This window comes from Rhinolophus hipposideros (genome assembly GCF_964194185.1).
Source record: "Rhinolophus hipposideros genome assembly, chromosome: 16".
Classification (NCBI taxonomy): domain Eukaryota; kingdom Metazoa; phylum Chordata; class Mammalia; order Chiroptera; family Rhinolophidae; genus Rhinolophus; species Rhinolophus hipposideros.
This window is the reverse complement of record NC_138062.1, coordinates 42,823,834-42,835,156: the sequence shown is the minus strand read 5'-3', so window position 1 is coordinate 42,835,156 and position 11,323 is coordinate 42,823,834. Positions and strand designations below refer to the sequence as shown.

Here is an 11,323-nt window from a genome sequence, read left to right as displayed (position 1 = left end):
AAAATACTTTTAAATGCAAAATACTTTTAAATACTTTTCAATGATCTATGAAGAAAGTGTAAATCCTCGGAGGTAAACAAAACAAAATGAATTGGAAAAGCAAATCCAAATAAATACCAGCAGGAACCCAGAGAAATAAGTTGAACGTTGAAGACAGCGTTCACCCAAAAGTCATTGCTAAATGCTTGTGAACTTGAGTTTTTATGGCACCACAGGCAGGAGATAAAGCTTAAGGGCCATCCAGGGAGGATGTAATACCAGATTTCCTATGTAAAGCTGGGATCCTCTGCCGTAACATTCTCTGTGCAGGACTGAGTTAGAAAAAACCCATATTCTGGAAGACACAGCAAATTAATTTGCTTACAAAGGCAGAGAGTCAAAACAGAGTATCTGAATAATCGAGTGTAAAACTGTCACTTACACAGGTTTGCATTACAAATTTACATTATCAAGATGGTCCAGCTTTTCACGAAGATGGTGCTGAAAGTGAAGAAGAAAGACCCTGCCCCTCTCCAAACTGAAGCCAAAGCAAAGACTTTGAAGGCAAAGAAAGCATTGCTGAAAGGCATCCACAGCCACAAAAAAAAGAAGATCCACATGTCACCCACCTTTCAAAGGCCCAAGACACTGCGGCTCCGAAGGCAGCCCAAATATCCTTGGAAGATCGCCCCCAGGAGAAATGAGCTTGATCTCTATTCCATCATGAAGTTCCCCCCAACTACCGAGTCAGCCATGAAGATGATAGAAGACAACAATACACGTGTGCTCATTGTGGATGTCAAGGCCAACAAGCACCAGATCAAACAGGCTGAGAAGAGGCTCTGTGACCTTGACGTGGCCAAGGTCAACATCCTGATCAGGCCTGATGGAGAGAAGAAAGCATATGTTTGACTGGCTCCTGACTGTGAAGCTTTGGATGTTGCCAACAAAATTGGGAGCATCGAAACTGAGTCCAGCTGGCTAATTCTAAATATAAAAAGATTTTTTTCCGTAACATTTAGTTGTTTATATGTGAAGAGAAACTATCACTTAGCCCAAATATCCATGTTTTGTTGTTCAGGAACACAAGTCAGTGATAAACTTCCATGGAAGTCAACTCAAAGAAATTCTTTACATTCCGAAATCACTTTGCACTCTGAAAGATACCAGCCTTCCTCATCTCCTCAAAATATTTCATGGAATCATAATTTCTGTAGAAATCTACATAAGCCTTCTTCCTTGGGTCAACCATAGCAAACTCATAGAAAACTGCAACCCCCAGGGAAACAATGATTGCTCCAACAAGATGAAATCGCAGACACTTGGCCAAAAGGCCACGCATCTGAGGTTTCACCAAAGCACTGGAAAGCATGGTGGCTATATTCTCCCTTAATACCAATTTCCTTCCGGATGGAGAAATGGACCAAAAAATAAGCTGTATTTCTTTGTTACTATTATTCCTCGTGTAGTCTCAGTCATGCATGTTATTTATAAATTATAAATAATAACTTATAAACTGATGTGTTAAAGAATAAATTAAGGGGCAGCTGATTAGCTCAGTGGGTTAGAGAGAGCGGTGCTCTTAACAACAAGGTTGCTGGTTTGATCCCCACGTGGGCCACTGTGAGCTGCGCCCTCCACAACTAGATTGGAACAACTACTTGACTTGGAGCTGATGGGTCCTGGCAAAACACACTTAAAATAAATAAAAGTTGAAAAAAAAAACAAAGAAGAAATCAAAATAAAGTTAGAAAATATTTACAACCAAGCTGTCATAAAAATACTACATATCAGAATTTGTGGAACACAGAAGAAAATATGTAGTCCTAAATGTTTATAATAGAAAAGAAGAAAGGCTGAAAATAAATGAGCTAAGCATTCATCTTAAGAAGTTAGAAAAAGGACAGAGGAAAATTCTAAAGAAAATAGAAAAGAAGAATAGAAGAGTTGAACTTAATGAAATAGAAAATAAACATACAAAAGACTTCACCAGAGTCAAAATGTTGTATGTAAAGATTAATACAATTGAAAAACCTCTGGCAAGATTAAGAAAAAAAAAGAGAGAGACAAGATACAAGTAAACAGAATTAGGAATGAAAAATGGTACCATAACCACTTACGCTGCAGAGATTAATGAGAGGATACCATAAATTTGGAAACAGGAAAAATGGTCAAATTCCTAAAAAGTATGGTATATCCAAACCAATTCAAGAATAAAGGGAAAGCTTATGACAGCAAAGGCACAGTCAACAAATAAAAAAATAGATAGCTTGGGCCTCATGAAAATCAAAATTTTTTGTTTTGGTCCAGAAACGTTTTGTTTGTTGCCAGACTACATAGAGAACGCCTAAAACTCAACAACAAAACAACAAAATCCAAAACAACCAATTAAACAATGGGCAAATAAGTATACATTTCTCCAAAGAAGATACACAAATGGCAAGTATGCACATGAAAAGATGCTCGACATCACTAATCATTTGGGAAACGCAAATCAAACCATAGTGAGATGTCACCTCACACCCATTAGGGTAACTACTATTAAAAAACAGAATAACAAATACTGGAGATGATGTGGAGAAGTTGGAACCCTTGTGCATTGTTGGTAGGAATGCAACATGGTGCAGCTGCTGTGGAAAACAATATTGTGGTTCCTCAAAAAATTAAAAATAGAATTACCCTATGATTCAATAATTCCACTTCTGAGTATGTAACCAAAATAATTAAAAGCAAGATCTCAAAAAGATATTTAGACACCCATGTTCATAGCAGCATTATTCACAATAGCCAAAAAGTAGAAACAACTGAAATGTCCATCGATGAATAAATGGATAAGCAAAATATGGTATATACATACAATGCAATATTGTTCATCTTTTAAAAGGAAAGAAATTCTGACACATTCTACAGCATGGACAAACTTTGAAGACAGTGCTACGTGAAATAAGCTAAGACAAATACTGCAAGATCCTACTTATATGAGGTACCTAGAGTAATAGATTCATAGAGACAGAAAATCGAATGGTGGTTGCCAGGAGCTGGGGGAGGAGGAATCATGAGTTACTGTTAAATGTGGACAGAGTTTCAGTTTTGCAAGATAAAAAGAATTCCAGAGATGGATGGTGGTGATAGTTGCACAATATGAATTACTCAATGCCTCTGAACTGTACAGTTAAAAATAGTTAGAATGGTAAATTTTATGTTATGTGTATTTTACCATAATTAAAACCAAAAAAGAATAAGGAGAAAACTCAGGTAGTTTTATAATTATTAAAGAAATCCAGTCCATGATAATAATAGTAAATGCATAGCGCTTGCTATGGGCCAGGCAGTATTCTAAATGTTTTGGATGTGTTAGATAACTTAAGATAGGAGATATTATGATTCATTCCTATTTAATGATGAGTATACTAAGTTGCAGATCAAATAACTCGCCTGCAGGCACTTAGATAGCAGGAGGCAGAAACGGAATTTAAATGCAGACAGTTTAGCTTCAGGCTTATGCTCTTCAGCATGCTATCTTTAATTAGTAGTTTAAAAAACATCTTCCTTCCAAAAGAACAGAAGCCCCAAATGATTACAACCGAGCTCTTCCCAAATATTCAAGAAGTGATTCCAGTTCCACAGAGACTATTCGGGGACAGATGAAGAGTCAACACCGAATCCTGCATTTATCCAAGGAATGCGAACTCAGTTTAACTTTAGAATATCAACAAATATAACTGATCATTTAATGCAGGGGTGTTCAAACTTTTTTCAATGTTTTTTACCAAGGGCCATATGCGGTAAAATACACAAACAGCTGGGCCACTCACTTGAGGTGAAGTACGTATTTAAGTAAACTAAATATATTTTTGGAATTTGCTGCGGGCCAATTAACAATAGATTGCAGACCGCAGTTGGCCCGCGGGCCGCAGTTTTGACACCCCTGATTTAATGAATCCTTTCGATCAATTCAGAATTGTATTGGATGATAATTCAACATTCATAATAAAATCCTTCGCAAAGTCGGTGGAAACTTTCATGATCTGATCAAGTGTATGCATAAAAAACGTACAGTGTAAAGGTCAAAGACAAAACGAAGAAAACATGCCCTATGATCCTGAGAATAAGAGGGTATTTACTGCCAGTACTCCAGTGTCCTGGAGATCCTAACCAGTGCAGGAATGTCAAGAGAAGGCATACAAAAGACAAGGACTAGCAAGCACGCAACAAAATGGTCATCATTCACAGATATAATTGTGTACATAAAAAAATCCAAATGATCCTACAGATAACTGGCCTGATAGCAGTTATCTATCAGGCAGTTATACAGATAGCAGGCCTGATAAGAGTTTGGAAGATTTCTGGGGGGTAAAGTCAAAGTAAAAAAAATCAATTACATTTACATCTACTAGCAAGAACAGAAATTAAGTAAAAATAAACGATGTATAATGAGGTCAAGAAATGAAATACCTAGGATGAATTTTTCAAAATATATGCAAGATCCAATGTGCAAAGCACCGGAATTGAACCTAAAAGGCTGAAAATGTTATCGTTATTATTTTTTAAAAAGAAATCAGTTTACTTGTTTAACAAATTAATGTACATAGTGAACCTTATGGTGACAGAGTAATTAGTCCCAGTATCTTAGTGACTCTATGCTCTGGGAAGAATTTTTTCCTTTTATGCTCCCCTCTTCTTTCCCACTCTCCTTCCTCTCTCCTCCCCACCCCTAACAACCCCACAAATTTATCAGGTTTCATGTTGGTGTTTCTTTCCTTGTTACTTTTTAGGTCTCAATATACCCCAACCTCAGTGTGACTTACCCTGGAGCTGTTGTGTCCAGATCGTGCAAAATGTGTGGGTGCAAGACCACTTCAAGCATGAGATTTACTAAGAATATGCCTAAACCATAATTTTGCTACCTTGTACCTCAGAAACTTCTTATTTTAATGAGGAAAGCCATATTGCTTTCAGCAAGTATGTAGATACTTTGGAGAACTGAGTGGGAATGGGTCATTTTAATTTAGGGTAAATTCATTTCGATAAAGAAAATCCAGGCATCGTGCCTTATTGAAATACTTTCCACCTGAAGAGTACCATGTATTTTGACACTTTGTCATGAGACAGATCCCTTTTCGGGGCAGGTGTCTGTCTACTTAAAAAAATTGTCTGCCAAGCCAGTGGGAACCCTGACTGCCCCTATAGGTCTTCTGTTGCCTAGGAGACATCTTGCTTCCCAAGATTCAATCCATGAAGCAATACTGGATTTCCCTTCCCCCTGGTTTGAGCTTAATTTCAACAGATCAATCAGCATAATTATCTCTTAGATCCACATACCATCTGTTTTCACTGGAGGGTACTCATACTGTTGCCACAGAGTCGCTTGTTAACTGTCCCAGAGAGGCCCATTTCTCATCTCCTTCCAATTGCTTCTTCCGCTTCTGAGCTTTGGTTTTAATCTCACATTACTTTTGTGTTGCAGTTACAGACATGTTTTTCTAGTTGACTAGACGGTCTTATCTTTTTAAAATGTAAGCGCAAGAGAAATAGCTAAAATTCACTTTCTATAGCACCATGATAAAAGTGATGAGCTATAACCTTAACTTCCTCTTCCTTCTTGTGTGTCACCTGTATATGGTATATTTTATTTTATTCTTTTGTAATTAAATTACATGATAGGGCAGGAATTTGGATTTCAGTGAGCAAGCTGAAGGAAGCCGTGGTGCAGCTGGGAGGTTGCTCAGCGTGGGTTGAGTATGAGCTAGGAAGGACTTGGAGCTGCAGTAGCTGAACAGTAGAGAGAAGGGTTGTGGTTCTCTCCAAGAAAACCTTAAATCTGGATCTTTAGGAAGAAATCAAGCCAGCTTCTGCTGCCTACGAGGCTTCCCGCCACACACCACTCTGCATTTGGATTTTTGCAAAATCCAGTATCGTCTTATATTTCCATATAACTTTCGATCTGCTTAGATGTAAAATAAATCTCTTAAAAATGTCTTCATGCCTTTTTTCTTCTCCAAATTGTGCACCCAAGTTTTATTTTTGTTCTAAGATGCCCACCTTCAGTGCTGGGAGTTCAGAAGGCCCTAAGGGTTTTGAAGTCTCAATGTTGTGAATCTTTCCCCACCTTCTTGGGTGCAAATCAAGCCCTTCCTTTGTCTTTTGCCTGCTTGCCTTTGGCTAAATTTGTTTTGGATAAATAAAATTCAGGCATTGTGCCTCATGAAACACCTTCTACCAGCACCATATTTAACAAAACCTTTTTGAAGAAAACCTCCCAGAGGCTCTTTATCTAGTGGGTCTTCTCATTGACATGCACAGCTAGATTTTTTGGTCTCAAATAGGATCCTCATGAGAGCCTAGAACCTGGGTCTGATTTGGCAATAACTCAGCTTCCAGGGGGCATGAGAAGTAGGTGCAGTTGAAATAACTGACCCCTTTTTGTCCAATCAGAACAGAAGGGCTTGGAGGAACCCACAAAGTCTGGGCCCAGCAAGCAGAATGAAATCTTTGTCTTGCAATTTTTTAAAAAAATGTTTATTGGGGAACAGTGTGTTTCTCCACAGCCAATCAGCTCCAAGTCATTGTTTTCAATCTAGTTGTGGAGGGCGCAGCTTACTGGCCTATGTGGGAATTGAACTGGCAACCCTGTTGTTCAGAGCTCACGCTCTAACCAACTGAGCCATCCGGCCACCCCCTGGTCTTGCAATTTTTAATAGAAGTAATCCCAGCACCACAGTATGACAAAGCCCATGTGTACTTGGTTCCCTGATTTTGTATATAAGAAGTATAAGTAACAGAGATATAAATATTTATACTTTTTTATATCTTTGGTAAGACATAAAAAGCAACACAAACACACTTTAATGGTGAAATAGATGTGTACTATATTTTAAACAATATCATTTTGTACTCCTGGAATGGTTTAGTGACCATGAGAAAATTCCTGTCTCAAAAATGCTTAAAATTGGGAAAATAAATTGGGAAAATAAAATTGGGAAAATAACTTAAACCAATTTTATAACAATAACAATAATAAACATCATGCTAAATTAAAAAAATTGGCTTCTGGGTATTTGGTATAATTTTTTTATTCTTACCAAAATTTATTTTAAAACTGTTCAATATTTGATAAAACAGAAAATGAAATCAATTACAAAAAGTAATAAAAAAGGAATACTCACATATCCTTGACTTAATCCTATGTTTGTATTCTGCAGAAAAAAATACATGATTGTACAAAGATTTATGCTCCAGAATAGTAATAGCAGTGGTATTTGTAACTGAAAAATCTACAGAAGCCTAGATATTCATTAATAAATATTTTGGTGATGATACAGTGGGAGAGCATGTAGCCATTATAGAAAGACGTGCATGATGTATTTCTTAAGTGAAAAATGTGATTTGTAGACCAAAAACATTATATGATTCCACATTTAGAAAAAAAAAGTTTATGTGTGTGTGTGTGTGTGTATAAATGCACAACAGGTTCGAATATTTAAACAGGAACAAGTTAGGAAGGATACAAATGAAATACTCAGTCATTAACTGGGAAGTGGGATGGGTAGGTGGAGTGTACTTTATAAATATAAATTCAAACAACAAGTGATGGGATTATGGATAACTTTTGATACCTTTTTTATTATTAAAAAAGAAAAAAAAATCCTAAAGCAATGCTTTAGGGCAGGATGAGAACCTTAAGGCCAGAGAAAGATGCGTGGGGAAACTTTGAGCCAACACTGCCCTCTGCTGGGAAAGTTGTGTCATGCACCGGCTTGGTTTGCGCCGGATCCCAGAAGCGAGGTTCTTCCGGGCACCTGGAGAGGGCCGCCGGCTGGAGCCTCCAGAAAGAGCGAAGAGCCGACTTGGAGGTCAGATAGTCCAGCGACCTTCAGACTTGGCTGGGCTGCGCGTCAGAAGTACCCGGACTGCACCCACGGAGAATCGAACTGAGCAGGTTTGTCTTTGGGACCAGGAATCTGTATTTACGAAAAAGCCCCCAGGTGTTGCCGATAGTCAGATGTGGGTTCTTATCCTCATCCTTCTGAGCGGGTCGATGAACTTAGTTGCGCAGGGTTGCTTAGGCGGTTTTTGGAGTCAAATCTAGAACCCAGATCCTTTGATTCCGAGTCTAGAAAATTCTTCCCCTTGTCCTCCTTTGACATTTGGCAGCAGTGGTGTATTGTTTAGTTTTGTGCCCTGAAACCACATTTTGCCAGAAATGACCTTGCCCATGCCTATGGCCTTTCTTTATACAGGTGCGCGTAGGAATTTTCTGGACTTTCACTTCTCATTTACCGCTTCACTTCAGTCACAAAGGGGTCCTGGAAATCCTCCACCAATAAGTTAGGAATCCAGACCCTTTCACCTTCGTTTCATTGAGAAGTAACCAAACACAGGCCCTGGAATTGGAAGGCTTGGCCAGAATCAGGCTCTGCTGCTCCTTAGCTGTGAGATCTTGGGTGGGATAGAGCACATCTTTAAGCCTAAGTTTCCCCATCTTTAATATGGTACCATCCCTCTCAGGGTGGTTAAAGGATCAAGTGGGATAATCTGTGTGCAGCTTTAGCCCCAGTGCCTGACATCTGGTGGCCACTTGCTCTTCTTTTTCTAATGCAATATGGCCACACTGAGGACAGTTTGAAGGTACAATGACATGTGGAGCCCTGACGAGCAAAGGACCCCACTCATTTCAGAGGTGCTTTGCCAAGTGTTCATTTAATCCTAGAAAAGCTCCCTGCAGATAGGGAAGGATATCAGGCACTAGAAACCCCAGAAAATAAAATTATTTTCTATTTTCAAAGTTGGAAAATCTTTTCTCCTAAAAAAATAAAAAGTCTTCCCTCTTTTTCTAGAATCTTCACATCAAGAATTAGACACCAAAATGAGCCACATTTTTCCTGTGGGTCGACCTGGCAGCCAGAAGAGGCAACTCTCTCCCTTGCTTCCTGCTTCTCAAACCTATCTTGCCATCCTCCAGTGTGGGAAGAACATTCGATTCTCAATCAACCCATGTTCGAGCGCCTCCAACACCCATGCCACTGAATGTGTATGACACTGCTGAGTTCTGTGTGATCAAAGGGACACCGGGTAAGTCACCATTCAGCATCCCACAACTACGCAGGAACACACACACACACAGGGAAGCACATACACTTGCATGCTGCGGCCCTAGGCCCCAGTCACTTCTTCGTACTAAGACATTCAAAGTGTAGTTAAACTGTAAAAATGCATTCTAAAATATGTCACAAAATGAGCATTTTATGAGAAAACAACTTTGTGCACAGTTTGTTTCTAAACTAACAAAGTGGCTTTAGATCCTCCATGAGCATTAAACTGTCAAAAGTATTCAAATACTTAAGAAGAGCAAAGCTGGAGGCATCACACCCCCCTGATTTCAAACTATATTACAAAGCTATCGTAATCAAAACAGTGTGGTATTGGCATAAAAACAGACAATGCAGTAGTGCTGTGTCCCATACTCTGAGTGCATGACAAAGGAATGGCCCCTCCTCTAATTAGACAAAATCCAGAATCTCCAGGGTTTGTACATGAAAGAGAAGAAGGTCCTGGGGAGGAGGCATTATGGGTAAAGTGATTTCAGTCTTGCTCCTTATATTTTATAGTCATCTTCAGTAGAAACTCCAGGCTCAAGGATTTGCTCAAGGATTTGCTTCTCCACATTTAGCTTTCCCTTCCTTTTGCTAGGATAAGCTGGGATTTAAAGAAACAGTGAATTTTAACATAGAGAGAGCAAAGGGAAGTATGCAGAGAATACAGGAATACAAAAGATGCACTTGCAGAGTAGATCCCACCCAAACATATTTGCTGTCTGGGGCTTTCAGGCTCTGTCCCACTCACTTGGGACCTTTTGCGCAAAAGAGGGCCCGTCTAAGGAATTCTGCTTTTTAAATTTTAATGCCTTCTTTTTCCTTTTTTGAGATAGACCCTGCCCTAGGTCTGGGGCAGGAAGCAGCCCCTTTTCTCGTCCAGGTCTAACAGGATTCCAATGACTTAATGTGAGATAATGACCAGAGCATTCGAGTAGCTAAAATCACACATGTGCAGTGAGATCTAGGATTGGGGGGGCGGGGCAGGGATGTTCTCGCTCACATCTACCTCTGATAAGATGATCTCTTGACTGAAAATACTGACTGACTGTGACATATTTTAGAATGCATTTTTACAGTTTAACTACACTTTGAATGTCTTAGTATGAAGGAGTGACTGGGGCCTAGGGCCGCAGCATGCAAGTGTGTGTGCTTCCCTGTGTGCGTGTGTGTTCCTGCGTAGTTGTGGGATGCTGAATGGTGACTTACCCAGTGTCCCTTTGACCACACAGAACTCAGCAGTGTCATACACATTCAGTGGCATGGGTGTTGGAGGCGCTCGAACATGGGTTGATTGAGAATCGAATGTTCTTCCCACACTGGAGGATGGCAAGATAGGTTTGAGAAGCAGGAAGCAAGGGAGAGAGTTGCCTCTTCTGGCTGCCAGGTCGACCCACAGGAAAAACATGGCTTCGGGAGGTTCTGCTTATAATCTCCTTATGCTTTCAGAAGTATATGCTGCTAGCGTTTTTTTTTTTTTTTTTTGCTTACCACACCAACTCCCATCTCTCTGCCAACTGTAACCCGATTCCAGCCCTCACCCTACCCTAATCCTTCCCCATTTCCCCTGCTGGTACTTTTCTGCAGGTTAAGCCTCACCCCCATGCAGCCTCAGCTCAGCACCAGTTCTCAGATCCACTCTGACTTCAGGTAGGAACACCCTAAACTGGCTCGGCTCTGTAGTAGCTCCCTATCCCAGATCCAAACACATTCACACACACACCTCTGCCTTGTTCCTCAAAGCTTCCTCTCCGCTGTGATGCAGGATATAGGAACTTATAACCGGGCTCTTTTTCCCAGTTTCAGAGCCTGCGCCGTTGCCATGCCCTCAATATATTTCTGTCATTTGTTTATTCATTTCGTACCAGCTCGGTGCTACTCAGGCACTGTACTAGATACAGACATTTGTACGTGCGCCAGGAAGGAGCCCCTTCCCCCACCCCACCCCCAGCTTCCTGCTCTGTCTACCTGGCCGTGTCTGTATTACTCTTCTGACCGGTCTGGGTGGCTGAGTCCTTTGATTTACACCTGTACCTCCCAGGTGATGCTGGCTGGTGTGTCGGACCTCATAGTCCTGTTTCCCCCAGAGCTGGGGCTTGTTCCTGGTGGGAGGGGACATCTCGTTACCCTTCACTGGAAGTGTGATGGGCAGGTCTACCTGACCCTCCAGGGGCAGCCCCTCCTGGTACCTAGAACAGCCTTTGCCAGTCCTGCCCAGCCCCAGGGGAACATTGGGGTCTGCCTCGCTGTGT

The 11,323-nt window shown here is 40.4% G+C and overlaps 2 protein-coding genes across 2 annotated transcripts; one reads left to right on the top strand and one right to left on the bottom strand.

The window, feature by feature from the left end:
• Positions 1 to 474: 474 nt before the first annotated feature.
• On the top strand, positions 475 to 891 carry LOC308509066 (large ribosomal subunit protein uL23-like; the record flags this gene model as incomplete). Its single annotated transcript, XM_081076713.1, has 1 exon — positions 475 to 891. One exon carries the CDS (start codon positions 475 to 477, stop codon positions 889 to 891), a length of 417 nt encoding a protein of 138 aa, XP_080932839.1.
• A 232-nt stretch (positions 892 to 1,123) lies between these two features.
• LOC308509489 (cytochrome c oxidase subunit 6C-like) lies at positions 1,124 to 1,351 on the bottom strand (the record flags this gene model as incomplete). The annotated part of the gene is made up of 1 exon (XM_081077493.1): positions 1,124 to 1,351. The coding sequence occupies one exon, from the start codon at positions 1,349 to 1,351 to the stop codon at positions 1,124 to 1,126; it is 228 nt and encodes a 75-aa protein (XP_080933619.1).
• Positions 1,352 to 11,323: the final 9,972 nt, after the last annotated feature.